Source organism: Panthera pardus, unplaced genomic scaffold, assembly GCF_024362965.1.
Source record: "Panthera pardus isolate Hobbes unplaced genomic scaffold, ASM2436296v1 HiC_scaffold_21, whole genome shotgun sequence".
In the NCBI taxonomy this organism is placed as follows: Eukaryota; Metazoa; Chordata; class Mammalia; order Carnivora; family Felidae; genus Panthera; species Panthera pardus.
In genome coordinates, this window is record NW_026526777.1 from 34,037,014 (window position 1) to 34,054,953 (window position 17,940).

A 17,940-nucleotide genomic window follows, 5' to 3' on the forward strand; every position below is an offset into this window, starting at 1 on the left:
ATGTTTTTAGTACATCTCTGCTTTAGAATTCTTTAAATGCATACAGCATTTTATAATTCCAGAAGATGCATTTGAAGTTAATACAAAAAGCTTACATTTCCTCGCCATTCACATTATAACTTAACTCTGAGAGATTCTATGAACGAAATAGCAGTGGATGTAGAAGTTGGACTTTGACAATTTTTTTCTTCATCTGATTCCCAGTGTAGCACAGGGGCATTAAAGAAAACTAAAAACCACAATGAAAATGAAATCTCCATTATCCTATTGAAGTTTTGGGGTGATGGGGGGTTCGTGGGGTCTGGCACCAACGGCCAAGAAAGCACTCTTGGAGCCGGCTTTGGTGCAAAAAGGTGATTTTGTGAAAGCATGGGGACAGGACTCATGGGCAGGAAGACCTGCACTGTAAGTGTGGGGGTGACCATTTTATGGAGGCTGGGGACAAAAAGTCAAGAGGGAGTCTGCTAAAGACTTACTGGAGGCCTAGCTATTGCCCAGCTAAGGTTGTTTTTCCCTCTAGCAAGGCATTAACACTGAGACAGTAGGGAGAGCCTGAATTTTAGGCTGTTGATGGGACTGACTTTTTCTGGTAAACTGGTGGAGACTCTCATCAGTTTAACCATTTGGTTTTTTGTCCTTTCTGGTTTGGGGGTAGGTGGAAGTGTCCAAGGAATATCACACATGTCCCACTGTGGGAGAGAGGGGTGCTAGTTTGTGTTTTGCCCTCAGCCTGCCTCATACTCCCTCATCACTATCACCATTAGTTAATTCTGGAATATTTTACACTAATTCCTCTAGAATGCCAAAAGTCAAATACTTTATGGAGGTTTTTTTTTTTTTTTTAACTCACAAAAATATTGCGTAGTTTCTCGCGTGGATTTTTAACTGCTTCTGCCTAGACATTCATACCGTAAAGCCACCTATCAAAACTGCCTTCTACTTTTGCTAGACACTTAGGATTTATTTTTCCCCCCTAAATTATACATCTTTGGTCACAGCTCTGACGATTTCTTTGGCATGAACCCTAAATGGAACAACTAGTGATTTAAAAGTCATGTCCATTTGAAAACTTAACATATGGACAACTTGAAAGCCAAAAGTTTGAGGGTGTTGGCCCCCCGATACATTTACTCACGCTGGTTGATGTTTATCCTTCTTTGCCAGCTAATAGGAAGAAAATGTCACCTCCTTTTGTGTGCTCTTTTAATAAAGGTCATGTTACTTCTCCTCTTACTAGTCATACAGGTTTAATCACAACGCTACAAATAGATCTGGCTCATTCTTCATTTTCCGCTTGACTTTCCACCGAGAGATTGTTTCCCCAGAAGAGCTCTCTCTTATTAATTCCTCGCATCCCGACAATAACGGCTTTGAGTATCTCCAGGAGATTGGCAATTAATACTCCCTTGTCCTTACCTTTTTCGTGCATGTTTTTTCCTCTTCAATAAAACATTCAGTTGCTCAGGGCAAGGGCCCCAGAGAGGTGAGGCCCGATATGCTAATGGCCCGGTGTCCTTTAATAATTCATCTCCTATCCTTTCCTTAGGGGTTGGGAGTGCAGTGGCCAAACCTTTGAGATTCTGAAATCTAGCAGGCCTTGAGAAGATCCAAGAGTAGGTGCTGAGCCCCGGAAATCACAAGTATTGTCCCTAAATATGCCCGATCACTGCCAACTCTTGAAACAAGGGCCCAGGGGGTCCGGACAGTCCCGAGTGCCTCAGGACACGACCAGAGCCCCGAGGGGTGCTGGCCCCACGACGACCCGCTGCCTGGGCTCTGGGTTTGTATTTTCAGGGCGAGGCGCTTTTCCCTCAAAGCGGCGTTCCGCTCCGGAAAAGGGACAAAGATGACTCCCTAGCCCTCCTTTCCTTTCCACCCTTCCGGATCCCTTTCTCATCCTAAGCCAGCCAAGACCCGCACGCCGCCAGGCAGGTCCCGCTTCCAGCTGCTGGCTAGCCCCGCCCAGTCCGGAAGTCCTCTCACTTCCGCCCAACTCCGTCACTTCCACTCACTTCCGCAGGCCACGCCCCTGCGCCTGGGAGCCTGACACCTGCGTACGAGGGGGATTGTTGCGTCTGGTACCCGGACTCGGGAAGGTCTTTGCCCGGCGAGCTCCCCGGTTCCCGCTGGTCTCCCGGAAGATGATGGCGTCTTGCGCGCTGTTCCACGCAGATCCCGGCCTCCCCGAGAGGCGCTCTTCACTGTCCTGCTTTGTAATCCTTTTGGTGGCCTCAGGGCTACTGCTACCCATGCCCTCCGGTAAGAGCCTGGATCGGGTGTGCGCTCAAATGGCGAGCCGGAGCGGGTCTGCGAGCGGGCCGACCGGACCCAGGGCCCCGGAGCTTTCTTTGGTGGGTCGGGAGCAGGCGCGGGCCGGGGGTGCCCCTGGACGTGCTGTGCGAGCACCTATCGGTTGGGGATTCTGGGGTGCCGGAGGTGAAGACTTGTGAGGCGTTGGAGTAAGTCTTGCGGGTGATGGGTGCGGCGGGTGTTTTCCCAGGGCGGATCCCTGACCCCAGCGATAGTTTGCAGTGTGCTTCCGGGCCTGAGCACTTGCGGACCTGGAGTTCAGGGTGAAGGTTTGGTCTTCGTGTTCAGTGCGTGCAGCTGTTGCTAGGATCCGTGCTGTGCCTGTGGGGATATTTGCCCTGTGTTTCTTGGAGGGGTGCTGCCTTGGGAAGAGGGTATAATTTGTGCGGGGCTAGGGGACCCCAGGCTGGGTGTTACCGGGTGTGTGCTTTACGGAAGTGACCAGGCCTATGCTGTCGAGTGTTGGGTAAGGAAGCTCTCTGCTTGGTTTACACGGGGGCTGAGAACCCCCCGTGTGTGTGCAAGCTTGACTGAGAGCCTCTGAGTGTAAAAATGCTGTGGGTCCCTGGGGCTTAGAGTTTGGGAAGGCCACACCTTGCTTTTTGTACCTAAAGACGACAGTCTCCTTGTTGTCCAAGATCATATTGGTGTTGGTCGAATGCTGTTCTTTTTTTTTTTTTGGACATAGAATCATCTTCCTGTTCCTATCCAATAGACATTACCCAATTCCATTACCTAATGGCTTTTTGGCCATTTCCTTCTTTTCATTAGGGTGGGTCATATTTGAGGGAATTTTTTTTTTTTAATTTAATTGTATTTATTTTGAGAGAGAGAGTGAGAGAGCGTGCGCTCTCAAGCAGAAGAAGAGCAGAGGCAGGGAGAGAGAATCCCAAGCAGGTGCCCCGCTGTGTGGGGTCAGATGCAGGGCTCCAACTCACCAACCATGAGATCATGACCTGAGCCAAAGTCAGGAGTTGGAGGCTGAACTGACTGAACCATCCAGGTGCCCACTGAATGAATCAAAAAATTGGTAGCTTACTGATAAATGAGTATCCTAAGAAATAACATGATAAATAATGTCAGTGTGGTTTTCTCTTGCACGCATTAACAGAAGCTGAAGGCCCATCCGTTAAGTTTGTGTAATGTTTCATTGAATAGGAATGAGTGCTTATAATATGTGTGTGTGTGTGTGTGTGTACGCATGTGTGTTAAAAAAGAGTGCTCGTGGGGCGCCTGGGTGGCGCAGTCGGTTAAGCGTCCGACTTCAGCCAGGTCACGATCTCGCCGTCCGTGAGTTCGAGCCCCGCGTCAGGCTCTGGGCTGATGGCTCGGAGCCTGGAGCCTGTTTCCGATTCTGTGTCTCCCTCTCTCTCTGCCCCTCCCCCGTTCATGCTCTGTCTCTCTCTGTTCCAAAAATAAATAAAAAATGTAAAAAAAAAAAAAAAAAAAGAGTGCTCGTTGTTTAACACTTAACATTCAAGCAACAACCATTTTCAGCACTTTAGTATATTTCATTCTGTCTATATCTGCACCTGTGTTTCTCTGCCCAAGTTATTTCTAGGAGCCTATTAGGTATACGTTATGCATGCTCATTCTTTCCTTAGTAGCATTCATTCACCAAATATTTGTCTTCTGTGTGCCAGGTTCTGTGCTGGTCCTCAGGATACACTGGTGAGCACTCACAAAACTGCCCCATTTTCATGATCCTGATTTCACTATTGATCTGGCTGCAGTCACATCGATATAAGCAGAGACTGCATTACTCACTGTGAGACCCCCAGTGCCATGCACACAGTGGCCGTCAAGAAATTGTTGCTAAAATCTATTGGGAGTGGCAGACACCAAGCATACTACTAATAAATATGTTGTAGCGCAGAAGTGCTCTGGAGGAAAGGAGCTTGAGTCCCTGACAGCATTTAACTGGAGGCAGGAACAGTTTTCTCTTTAAACAGGCCATGCTCTGCCACTGTGGGGCTTCTGCACTTGGTATTCCCTTCGACTTGGAGCATCCACCCCCGGCCCCTTGTGCCGAAGGCTCCTTTTTGTCCTTCACACTCAGCTGAGATGTCGCCCCCTCGGAAGGCCCCTCTCTGACCACCCCGTCTCAGGTGGACCCACTCACTCCACCTCAAATCCCCCGCCTGGGAGTCACCCTTGCAAACCTGTGTCTTCTGCTCTCCCCACTAGAATGCAGAGAGCTCCTCTGTCTTGTCACACTTGTGGTTCCAGATGCCCATTTTCTGCGGCAGCATCAACACTCTTGTATACACATTAAGTACCAGAAAATGAAATAAAGGATTCAGGTGAGGCTTACAGTACCGGAGGAAGGTTCTTTAAAGAATCGTGCTTAGGATGGCCTATCCGTGGTGCCTAGCCTGAGGCAGGGGCGCCTGTCAGAGGGGCTCTGTCTTCCATTGTTTATGTAGAGTCTTGCTTGATACTGATCATCAAACAGTTCATTTCTGTGTGGGGGGAGTGGAGTGGAGAGGGGCCAGTGGTGGTAAAAAGAAAACAAAAAGAAGTTTTTAAAAAGGATCAAGGTTAGATTAGCCTTCTAGCTAAAAGTGGAAGGAGACTCTGAATGTTATTTGGAATAGAGGAAAGAGACAAATGAAATGAACAGAGTGCAACATGGAAGGGAATAAGACTTAAAAACGAAGAAAAGGGAAATCAAGGCCAAGTGTAAGGTTCAAAGGTAAAATCATGGGGTGCCTGGGTGGCCCAGTCGGTTGAGTGTCCGACTTCAGCTCAGGTCATGATCTTCCGATTCGTGAGTTTGAGTCCTGTGTCGGGCTCTGTGCTGATGGCTCGGAGCCTGGAGCCTGCTTCAGATTCTGTGTCTCCCTGACTCTCTGCCCCTCCCCTATTTGCACTCTGTCTCTCAAAAATAAAGATTAAAAAAAATTTTTTTTTTAAAGGTAAAATCAGGACAGGTATGAAATTAGGAAAAATACAAATGAGCCCTCATTACGTTGGGCAGGGAAACAGTGGGAAGGGCGTACACGGTTCAGTTTTGATGCCTCTCATCCTCTCAGGAGAAGGTGTGTAGGCAGACAGTGTTGTGCCCGGAAGCCCACCACCTCAGAGGTAGTTAGTTGCCAGCTGCACGAGATGGCAAGAAGGGAACATTTGTCCAGTTTCGGGACCAGTCTCATTCTTCTCCAAAGGGTCTGCTGTTTTGTATAAAACCCACTATCTCCTGTTGTGGGTCATATCGTTAGGTCTTTTCTTTCTCTCTAATTAAAGAAGCCAAGATCTATAAGTGCTTACATGCTAGTTTCTTAGTTTCTTTACTCTACATCTTGTAATACCCAGAGGACAGTCCTTCTGGTCAGTTGCTAGGTTACAGAATACTGGGAGATAGGCAACAAAAGAAATGACATGGCCAGATCTTTCTCCAGTGCTCAAAGCTTAAAGATGGTTAGTTTCAGTGTCAGATGCCTGACAGCGTATTCTTCCCCATGGTGTTCTGTTTGACACCAGTGGTCCTTTGAGTGCCATGTTGTTTTGCCTCGCTACTCTGAGGGACATGGTGTGCTTGGTGTTGTGGCTGCATGGATGAATGGAGCCAGCCATGGGAACTGTTAAACACAAAAACATGTGATAGTGACTTGAGAGGTCCGTGCAAAGGACGGTGCAAGGGAGGGGGAAGGGGCCCTGTCTCCCCGGGGAAGTGGAAAACGCTTGCTGGAGGAACAGTTGAGTGGATTCAGTGTAAGGAGACGAGAGTTGAACAGGGCTTGCGGGTGAGCAGGTAGGAGGGGTGTTCAGAGCAGAGGGAACGGTGTGATCAGAGGCTTAGCGATGTGACATGGCTTAGGGCATCCATGGACTGTGGAGCTACCCGGTGTGGCAGCAGGAGGACACAGAGGCGAGAGAAAGGCAGAGGAGTAGATCACAGAGCAGATCACTGTGAAAGCAACAGGATAGTCAAGAATGAACAATCACCATCATTAAAATTCAGCATGACGTTAGCATCTGTCCTTTGAGGGCACCTTGAGCCCTTTTGTTTGACTTGGCACATGGCAAATCTAAACCAGAGTTACTTTAATTTCTCTAGACTCAGTAGAAGATCATTTCTTGAGGACCACATTGTAGATTGTTGGTGTAAGCGCGGGAGGGTTTCAGACGAATGTGGTGGGAAGAAGTGTTGGTAGTGGAACCAGGCTGCCTGGCTGAAAGATGGGTGGTAGGTAAGGAGGCCTATTCATAAATGCTAGTAGCAATGTAGATAGAAATGATGGTGATCTGAACTCAAAGGAAAGGCAGAATAAAAGAGAAGGAACAGGAATTTCTGTTTTGAAGACCATCTATATTTAACTCAAGAACAAAAAACCCCAAATAATCTAATGAAAAATAGAAGGCATGAACAGACATTTCTATAAGAAGACAGACAAATGGCAAAGAGACACATGAAAAGGTGCTCAACATCACCAGTCATCAGAGAAAGCAAAACAAAACCACAATGAGATACCACCTCACACTTGTCAGAATGGCCAAAATCCAAAATACAAGGTTGTGGGTAAAAAGTCCTCCTTGTCCACTCTTGGTGGGAATTCAGACTGGTGCAGCCACTGTGGAAAACATAGAAGATTAAGAATACAATTACTGTATGATTCATAATTCCACTACTAGGTATTTACCCAAAGAATGTGAAAACACTAATTTGGTAAGAGACATGTATCCCTATGTTTATTGCAGCATTAACTTACAATAGCCCAGATACGGAAGCAACCCAAGGGTGAGTTGATAGATGAATGGATAAAGAAGCTATATATAATGGACTATTACTTAGTTATGAAAAAGAATGGAATCTTGCTATTTGCAGCAAGAGGGTATAATGCTAAGTGAAATAAGTCAGTGAGAGAAAGACAAATACTCTACGATTTCACTCATATATTGAATTTAAGAAACCAAACAAATGAACAACAAAAAAGATAAACTAAAAAACAGACTCATAAATATAGAGAAGAAACTGGTGGTTATTAGAGGGTAGGTGGGTGGGGAGATGAATGAAATAGGTGAAGGGGATAAAGAGTATGTTTATCGTGATGATCACTGTGTAATGTATAGAGTTGTTGAATCACTGTATTGTACACCTGAAAACTAATAACACTGTATGTTAATTATACAGGAATTGAAATTTTAAAACCCATCTATTTTGTTTGCTGGGCATGTGTAAGTATGAAAAGAATCAAGAGACCACACTTTGGCTTCAAAATGTTATCGGAGATAGCGTGACATTTCCAAGTGGAGCATGTGGGTGGGCAATTGGATATATACATTTGGCACCCTGGCTAGAGATTGAGGATGGGGACCAGGATGCGGGAGGCAACTCCTCTCAGTGATAATAAGGTCATGGGAGTATACATATTCACCCTGAGGGATCTGCAGAATGAAGTAACACAAATTCCTAGAGCAAGCCATCAGGAATATCACATTATCCAATCAAGCAGAGAACAAAGGGTAGCCAGAGGGTTAAAAAAAAAAAAAAAAAAAAAATCATCAGTGTTCCCAGCAAGAGAAGAAACTATTGTAAAACAGTGCAATATTGGACTCAATTATTATAGCGTATAAAGCTTGCAAACCAAGTTGTCAACTTTGCATGTTTTTGAAAGCATGTCTTATAATTATGCGTGTTAGGAGGAAGAAAATACTTCAAATTAGTTGAATGGATAAACCATCCAATTGACATTTCTTTTTCCATACAGGTCACTATATATGAAAGTCATATTTGGAATTCTAAAATGCTTACCTGGTTTCAATATAGTTACTGAAGTTGAATGCATAAAACAAGGAATACTTGCATAATTTAATCAGAGGAATGCTGTTACTTGATTTATTTCTTGGTGGTTCCAGGATTTCTAATGACATGGTGCATTTGTATCTAGATTGGAATTATATTAGCATTTCTAGCTTTTTTCCCCCTATTATAAAATGACTCAGCGTATTCATTTTAATGTAAATGTAATGTTATTAATAAAATTCATCTCTTTATTAATCCTCTTTTTAATGCTTTTAATTGCTGTGACTTTTTGTTTGCTTTTTGCTTTTGTTCTGATTTGGACAGTTGATTGAGGAGCATTCACATATCTTGGTCAGCATAGTGGTAATGTGGAAAACATATTGCCAGTAGGTGGATTCGAGGACATGATGTAAAGGAAATGTTGGATGGTGTTTATAGATACAATTTTAGAATTTAGGAATATGGTGTAAAAGGAGAGTAATATTTCACTCGAGTAGAGTTCTCTTGACCAGTCTCTTAATCTGAAGTTAAGACGGAGATCCAGGGATTAAGAAAGAAAAGTTTCCTCAGGGATCAAAGTAGATCTATCTCCTTTGTCCATAGGCCTCCGTGTTCTTTTAGCCCTTTAGGACTTTACTGGATGTGTCTCCATCATGTTGTTTTACAGAATTGTTCTGACAGATCTGTTTGGTTTTCAAGCTCATGGTTAATTGAAAGGGAAGAGGAATTGCTGAAGTAGAAATGACACTATTCTAGGGAGGGGAAAAAAAACCCTCCCTTCACCCCCTCAAAATTCTAAAAGCATAGCAGTATCGTAGCACTCCTGGAGGTGTGTATTGGATAAACAGCCCAGACAGCTGCATTCAGGGAGCTTCTCAAAGAAGGTGTGATCCATTGATCAGTGGAGGAAGATGAAATCATACTTAAAATAATGTCCCCCAAAGCAACGTATTTTTCATGTAATGCTATTGAGAGTAGTCAATTTTGAGTGGTGCCTGGCTGGCTCAGTCAGAAAAGCCTGCAACTCTTGATCTTGGGGTCATGAGTTTGAGCCCCACATTAAGTGTAGAGATTACATAAATAAATAAACTTAAAAAAAGGATTTCAGAATAGTAAATTTTGATATTTAAATGGTGTTTATTCACTTATAAAATGCCCAGTTCACTAATATGAAACAAGAAATGAAGTCTTGTATTTTGAAAGGCTTTAGTGAATATTTATTTTGATCTATGAAATATGTTACGCTTATTTAATAATCACTTGTTACTATAGCATTTCGTAAGCACCCACTGGGTACAGTAATAGAAAAAGAACACATATGATCCCTTCCCTCTAGGAATTTGCCTTCTGAGAGGAAACTAAGCCTGAAGTGACAAGTCATTTTAGTTTGTTTCAGGCTATGGAAGAGTATTCAGAGCAGAGTGCTACATATACTATAGAAGGCTTCTTAGAGGAAGGGCAATTATTCATAGGTTTTTTTTTGTGTTTTTTTTTTTTTCATTTTTGAAAGAGACAGTGTGAATTGAGGAGGCGCAGAAAGAGAGGGAGAGAGAGACTCCCAAGCGGGCTCAGGGCCCGATCTCACAAAACCATGAGATCATGACCTGAGCTGAAACCAAGAGTTGCACCCTTAACTGACTGAGCTACCCAGGCACCCTGAGGAGAGGCGAGTTTTGAAATGAATTTAGAAAAAGATGGGGAAGGATGCTTTTTTACATATATCATTAAGACAAAAACCACTGATTTTGTTTCTTCAACTTATTATTGAAAGAAAATTCATCCTATTCCCCAAACCTAGTAGGATATTATTTTTATTTAAAATGAGCAATGCACATCCTTGACTGCTATCACAACTTTGGTAAAGGAATGGAAGAATCATTTAAAATCTTGGATTTTTCCTTCTATTCTGTATTACGTTCCTGCTGGGAGACCACAGTCCCTGCTTGGTGACAGAGAGAAAATACTTCCTTTTCATGTTCTCATTCTCTTATCCCTAGATGCCTGTGACCCTCCGCAGTACAACTCTATGAGGCCAACTGTTGTTAAATCCAGTTATGATCCTGGGGAAAATATACAATTTCAGTGTCGCCCAGGATACAAGCGTATTATACCTCTTCTTTCCATATCTTCTGTTTGTTACCCTAATAACACATGGACACCTCTCCAGGAGGCTTGTACAAGTAAGTGTACAGATTTTTTTTTTTTATTGCTCTAGAGATTTCACACATTTGAGATTGCATATTCCACTAGTGCAGTGATTGTTTTCTCATGTGAATGTAGGTTTTAAATAGTAGTTTTTCAGTCCTCGAAAAATCCCCAAGGAATCTTTTTCTTGGCAATTGGTTATCTGGTTAAATGTGAATCTTAAGTTTGGCTTTATAATAGTCAAAAATAGAAAATGCTCTCATGAATTCAGATAAGCAATGCAGAATTGTTACTTTAATTCAAGTATTTTGAAATTGACATGAAACAACAAATTTGAAAATCTTCTTTTAGAAAAATCATGTCAACATCCAGGAGATCCCATAAATGGCCATATGGTCAGCGTAAATGGAAGTTTTCTCTTTGGATCACAGGTTCACTATGCTTGTAATGAGGGGTAAGTAAATTGTTCCTTAGAGGAAATAAGGTAAATATTCCTAATTCCATTTTTGTTTTGCTTCTCTTCATCAGCGTTCCCATAAAGTTGATTGCATTTTCCTCCTATTGACAAGTCGTACTTACCGCCTAACAAGGCTCAGGCTTTTTATGGAAACTGAAAAGATGTGTAATTAGTAGAAAGAAATTTAAATGAAGAAAAACAAAATTCTATAATATTTACCATATCTACTATATATCTATTGTGAGCATTAACAATGGTGACTTCATTTTTTACAATAAAGTGCACCCTATTTAAAATGGCCAACTCTCAGTTGAAGTTGGGCTTATAGAAATGAAAGACCAAATTGCCAACTGAAGATATTCTTATATTGAGAGCAGACCAAAATTCACCTGGTTAACCTGAACCGTTATGTTGATCAAGATCTGTTAGAATTTTGTGATTGTTACAAAGGTTAAGTATCTCAAAAAGAGGTATTGAGCACTTAAGAATAACAGCCTTTGAGTCCTCTCCTCTGAGTGGCTTGGTTGGTTAAGCATCTGACTTCAGCTCAGGTCATGATCTCAAGGCTCATGAGTTCAAGCCCCACATCGGACTCTGTGACTACAGCTCAGGGCCTGGAGCCAGCTTTGGATTCTGTGTCTCCCTCTCTCTCGGCCCCTCCCTCACTCACACTGTGTCTTTCTCTCTCTCTTTCAAAAATAAACATAAAAAAATTTTTTAAAAAAGATTAACAGCCTTTGTTCTATAGGGTTCTTTCAATAGTATATATTGGGGATACTGGACATTTATGAAAAATGTTCATTTAGAAGGTAAACGGAATACAATATGAAAATGCATCTGATTTTTTTTTTATATTGTCTTTTATCCTGCTACTTTGCTGAATTCATTTATTAGCGCTACTAACACTTGTTTTGTTCTTGTGGAATCTTTATGATTTTCTATAGATAAGATCACATTGTCTACAAACTGATAATTTTACTTCTTCGTTTCCAGTTTGGATGTCTTTTATTTCTTTTTCTTGCCTGATTGCTATGGCTAGAACTTCCAGTACTATGTTGAATAGAAATGGTAAAAACAGGCATCCTTGACTTGTTCTTGATCTTACAGGAACAGCTTTCAGCTTTTCACCATTGAGTATAATATTTGCTGTGGGTTTTTCATGAATGGCCTTTATTATCTTAAGATAGTTTTCTTGTTTTCCTAGTTCATTGAATATATTTACCATGAAAGAGTGTTGAATTTTGTCAAATGCTTTTTCTGCATCAGTTGAGATAATTGTGTGGTTTTTGTCCATTCTGCTGATGTGGCATATGACATTGGTCATTTTTCATATGTTGAGCCATCCTTGCATCCCAGGAATAAATTTTGCTTGTTCATTGTATGTAATATGCTACTGAATTTTGTTGGTTAGTATTTTTTGATGATTTTTTGCATCATGGTTCATAAGAAGTATTGGTGTGTAGCTTTATTTGCTTGTAGTGTCTTTTGGTATCATGTTGATGCTGGTTTCATTGAATGAATTGGGAAGATTTCCCTCCTCTTAAATTTTTTGGAAAAGTTTGAGAAGGATAGGTATTAGTTCTTTAAATGTTTAGTGGAATTCACCCATGAAACCATCAGGTCTGGGGTTTTTCTTTATTGAGAGAATTTCAATTACTGATTCAATCTCCTTACTAGTTATAGGTGAGTAAGTAGTCGTAATTTCTGTTTCTTCATGGTTTAGTTTTGGTAGCCTTTGTGTTTCTAGGAATTCGTCCATTTTATCTAGGTTATCCAACTTGTTGGTGCAAAACTGTTAATAGAACTCTTTTATTATATTTTATATTTCTGTAGAATTGATAGTAATGTTCCCACTTGCATTTCTGATTTCAATAAATTGAGTCTTCTCTCTCTCTTAGTCCATCTAACTAAGGTTTGTGAATTCGGTTGATCTTTACAAAGAACCAACTTTTGGTTTTTCTCCTCTATTTTATTTATCTCCTCTCTAGTCTTTAATACTCCCTTCTGCTAGGTTTGGGTTTAGTTTATTTTGACAGAAAGAAAGAATTGAGTTGGGGAGGGTCAGAGAAGGAGAGAGAATCCTAAGCAGGCTATGTGTTGTCAGCACACAGCCCAACACAGTTTGATCCTATAAACTGTGAGATCATGACCTGACACAAAATCAAGAGTCAGATGCTCAACTGACTGAGCCACCCAGGTCCCCCTGGATCATGCATGTGTTTTCATCCATTCTGCTGATCACTGTCTTTTGATTGGAGAATTTAATCCATTTACATTTAAAGTAATTACTGGCAAGGAGGCACTTCTGAAATTGTGCTATTTTTTTCTATATGTCTTATACCTTTTTATGTCCCTCATTTCCTGTATTACTGTTTAATTTTTTGTTTAGTTTATTTTTACAGTGAAATGTTTAAATTCCTCTCTCATTTCCTTTTGTGTATATTCTACAGCTATTTTGTTTGTAGTTACCATGGGGACTACAGTTAACATCCTACACTCTTAGCACTCCAGTTTGAATTTATACCAGGTTAGCTTCAATAAATTACAAAAACTGCTCATTTACAGCTTCATCCCCACCCTTTTGGTTGCTGATGCCGCGCTGATCTCTACACTAATAATTGTAATACTAGCTTCTGCACTAATAATTTATTTTCTTCTAAAAGATTGGTGTCTTAAATCATATAGAAAACAAAAATTTTACTTACAAACCATTGTTACAATAATACTAGCTTTTAATGTTGCCCAGGTATTTACTTTATTGAGATCTTTATCCATACAGCTTCAAGTTACTTTTTAGTGTCCATTCATTTCACCTCATAGACTCCCTTGGACATTTCCTACAAGCGAAATTGTAGTCACAAACTGTTGGTCACAAACTCCCTCAGATTTTTTTTTCTGGGGAAGTCTTGATTTCTCCCTCACTTTTGAAGGACAGTTTTACTGGATAGAGGAATTTTGGTTGCCAGTTCTTTTTCTTTTAGCCCTTTGAGCTTTCAGTCCATCCACTATCTTCTGACCTCTAAGTCCTGATGTGAAATCTGTTGAGAATCTTATTTAGGATTCCTCCTAGGCGATGATTCACTTCTTTCTCCCAGCTTTCAAGATTCTCTGTCTTTGTCTTTGTCTTTTGAAAGTTTCTTATGCTTTCTAGTGTGGGTCTCTATGCATTCTTCTTACTTGGAGTTTGTTGAGCATTTTAGATGTTTATATTCACAACTTTCATCAAAATTGGGAAGTTTCCAACCATTATTTCTTCAGATATTCTCTGTGCCCTTTCTGTCTTCTTCTCGTTGTCTTACAGCATGTATGTTGGCTAGCATATTGGTGTCACCTAAGTACCTGTTGTTGTCTACTTTTCTTCAATCTTTTCTCTTTCTGCTCCTCAGACTCCATAATTTCCATTGCCCTCTCTTCACCAATTCTTTCTTCTGCATGTTCAAATCTGTATTCGATTCCCTAGTGAATTTTTCATTGTAGTTATTATGCTTTTCAACTCCAGAATTTCATTTTGGTTTTGTTGTAGGTTTTCTATCTCCAGTAGATGTTTCCATTTTCTTCACACATTGTTTTCTTGACTTTCTACATTTCTTCCTTTAATTCTTTGAGCATCTTTAAGACTTTTATTTTAAAGTCTTTGTCTAGTTCTGTTAATTTCTGTCAATGTATATTTTCCTTTGAATGGACCAGACTTTCCTCTTTCTTTGCATACCTCGTAACTTTTGTTGAACTGTACGTTTGAATCTACTAATGTGCTAACTCTGGAAATCAGATTCTCCTCTTTCCCTAGGGTTTGCCATTTTATGTTATTCTTGTAGGCTGTCTCCATGCGAAGGATCAGCCTGACATGTAAACTGAAGGTCTTTTCAGTTTTTTCTAGCCTTTCTCTGGGCATGCACATTCACTTTTACTTTTTCCCACATATGCAATTGTCTTTCAGTGTTCTAGTCTTTAATGTCTGGCTCCTGAGTGGAGAAAAATGAAACATGAAATGAGAAGCAGAGGGCACTGGATGTTTAGTCCCCTAGAAGTCACTTCAGGCTGGTAGAAGGGGGCTTACAAGAGTTAGGGGCAGGTGTGACAACAGTAACTGCCTGCCTCACTGCTTCTCTGTGATCAGAAGCAGAGTTCAGTGATAAGAGCACAGATCCCCGCTATTTGGAGGACAGAGTCTTTTTTGCCCACCCTGGATCTCCCAACTGCTTCTAAGTTGCTCCAAGAATGCATGCACAGCTGCCTGCTGGGGGGGTGGAGGATGGGTACCTGACACTCTGCTGAGATGAAATTGACTGAAATCAATGCAGTTTACCTGCCCAAGTCTTTCCTGGGAAGTTGTAAACCATCAGCAGACTCCCTAGTTCTAAAATATTTACATCACATAGATCCTAAGAGTGCAGTTGTCTTCTAGATCGAGAGACAGATTCCTGGTGCTTACCACCTTGCCATTGTTCCAGAATAATCTCCTAATACATTTTAATAGAGAATCAGTGATTGACTGATTCTGGGGGAAAATTCAGCTAGAAGCATTTGCAGGCAGTTTCACTGTCTGTTTTTTAACTTGGTCCAGTAAAAATATTGGAGCATGCTGTCACCGTAGGCATACCTCAGAGGTTGAGGGTTTGGTTCCATAACCCCTCAATAAAGCAAGTATTTCAAAAAAGTGAGTGAAATTAATTATTGGGTTTTCTAGTGCACATAAAAGTTAGGTTTATGCCATAAAGGAGTCTAGTAAATGTGCAATAGCATTATATATTAAAAAAAAAAAAACAATGTACATACCTTAATTTAAAGATAAGTTTACACAGAGACGCGAAGTGAGCCAATGCTGTTTGAAAAATGCACTGATTGACTTGCATGTTGTAGTATTGCCACAGATCTTCAGTTTATTAAAAAAAATACAGTATCTGCCAAGTGCACACACACACAAAAAAAACACAATAAAATGAGGTAGGCCTATAGTTATTTAGAGATAGCTTGTTAGGCACTTTAAGGAACAGTAAAAATTTAAGACCTATTCTCTTCTCAGAGAAGTTGTAGCCTTATTGAGAAACAAAATACATACAAAAAGATGTCAAAACAAAGTAGCAAATGAATAGTCCCAAATAAATATAATGATTCATGATCATTACAATGAGAGTTCAGGAGAAGAGAGTACTGTGAATTTAAATCATCAGAGAAGATAATGAGTAGGCATATCCCTGAGCTACTCCTTGTTAGAAAGATACTATGGGGACATCTCAGTGGCTCAGTCAGTTGAGGAGCCAGCTCTTGGTTTCGGCTCATGTCATGATCCCACGGTTTGTAGGATATAGCCCCACATCGGGCTCTGCACTGTCAGCTTTTCTCTCCCTCTCTTTCTGTCCCCCCCCCCCCAATGAATAAGCATTTATAAAAACAGATACTGTGATGTAAACATGAATAAGAACTAAAACTCACCTAACACTTGCTATGTGCCAGATGGCAACTCATCTAATCCTCAAAAGAGCTCCATGATGGGGGCGCCTGGGTGGCTCAGTCGGTTAAGCGTCCAACTTCGGCCCAGGTCATGATCTCACGGTTCGTGAATTCGAGCCCCGCATCGGGCTCTGTGCTGACAGCTCAGAGCCTGGAGCCTGTTTCAGATCCTGCGTCTCCCTCTTTCTCTGACCCTCCCCTGTTCATGCTCTCTCTCTCTCTGTCTCAAAAATAAATACATGTTAAAAAAAGAGCTCCATGATGTATATGCTGTTATCCTCTTTGGCGGGATGAGGAAGCTGAGCAAGAAGAACATTAAGGGACTTGCCTGAGGTCAGATAGAAAGCGAGTCATGGAGCTGGGACTCAGCTCCATCCAGGCAAGCCCTAGGGCCTAATCTCTCTGCTTGGTTGTTCTGACTGAGAAGAATGGCCAGAGCATAGAAGTGAATGTGTAATGTGATTGCTGGAGATAGCAGAGAGGCCAGACTGACAGATGTGACAGATTTATTTAGAAATCTTTGCTCTAGGCCAGTGTATATTTCAGTGCAGAAATTCTTTATTTGGTTAAGTTGCAGCTATGGTTACCATTCTCATTATATGTCCCTTAAGGAACTTGTTCCTCAGACTACTGTAGTAGAGAAAAACAACCATGTGAAATGTTTTTTCGGGGCGCCTGGGTGGCTCAGTCGGTTGAGCGTCCGACTTCAGCTCAGGTCACGATCTCATGGTCCATGAGTTCGAGCCCCGCGTCAGGCTCTGGGCTGATGGCCCAGAGCCTGGGGCCTGCTTCCAATTCTGTGTCTCCCTCTCTCTCTGCCCCTCCCCCGTTCATGCTCTGTCTCTCTCTGTCTCAAAAATAAATAAATGTTAAAAAAAAATTTAAAAGAAATGTTTTTTCATTGCTCTACACGTCTTGTTAACTGCTGAAGAATCCAGTAACTTTTTTTCTTTTCTAGTTATCGATTATTTGGGGCAAAAGTTATTTATTGTGAACTTTCTAGTATCGACGATAATACAGTGACTTGGAGTCATAATCCCCCTCTATGTACTAGTAAGTATATGCCTTCTTTTGAATTTAGAGGATTAGTCTTTAAAATAGCAGCACTTTCAACAGTAGCCAAATGATGGAAAGAGCCTAAATGTCCATCAACTGATGACTGGATAAAGAAATTGTGGTTTATATACACAATGGAATACTACTTGGCAATGAGAAAGAATGAAATCTGGCCTTTTGTAGCAACGTGGAGAGTGTGATGCTAAGTGAAATAAGTCATACAGAGAAAGACAGATACCATATGTTTTCACTCTTTTGTGGATCCTGAGACTTAACAGAAGGCCATGGGGGAGGGGAAGGGGAAAAAAAAAGTTGCAGAGAGGGAAGGAGGCAAACCATAAGAGACTCTTAAAAAACTGAGAATAAACTGAGGGTTGATGGGGGGCGGGAGGGAGGGGAGAGTGGGTGATGGGTATTGAGGAAGGCACCTGTTTGGATGAGCACTGGGTGTTGTATGGAAACCAATTTGACAATAAATTTGATATTAAAAAAATAAAGTCTTATAGCAACAACAACAAAAATAAAATAAAATTTTGCTGTTGGGATCCCTTTATGCTTTGAAGTTAATAAAAACCACAAAGAGCTTTTCCTATGCAGGTTATGTCTATTGATATTCATAATTATTTATTAATTCACTTTTAAGAACTGTAAGCTCAATGCATGTTAGCCTATGCAACAATTTTTTTTAAATGTTTATTTGTGGGAGACAGAAAGAGTGTGAGCAGGGAAGGGCAGAGAGAGGAGACACAGAATCTGAAGCAGGCTCCAGGCTCAG

The 17,940-nt window shown here is 41.3% G+C and overlaps 1 protein-coding gene and 1 long non-coding RNA gene across 2 annotated transcripts in view; one reads left to right on the forward strand and one right to left on the reverse strand.

Moving 5' to 3' along the window:
* LOC128778835 (uncharacterized) overlaps positions 1 to 1,924 on the reverse strand; it is a 56,172-nt gene extending 54,248 nt beyond the window's left edge. The window contains exon 1 of the long non-coding RNA XR_008424613.1: positions 1,417 to 1,924. This is a non-coding gene — a long non-coding RNA (uncharacterized LOC128778835). The remainder of the gene's footprint in view (positions 1 to 1,416) is intronic.
* A 103-nt stretch (positions 1,925 to 2,027) lies between these two features.
* Positions 2,028 to 17,940, forward strand: part of LOC109255263 (membrane cofactor protein) — a 36,621-nt gene continuing 20,708 nt past the window's right edge. The window contains exons 1-4 of the mRNA XM_019429821.2: positions 2,028 to 2,259; positions 10,054 to 10,236; positions 10,553 to 10,655; positions 17,068 to 17,162. Coding sequence (XP_019285366.2) covers positions 2,142 to 2,259; positions 10,054 to 10,236; positions 10,553 to 10,655; positions 17,068 to 17,162 — 499 coding nt within the window. The 5' untranslated portion in view covers positions 2,028 to 2,141. The remainder of the gene's footprint in view (positions 2,260 to 10,053; positions 10,237 to 10,552; positions 10,656 to 17,067; positions 17,163 to 17,940) is intronic.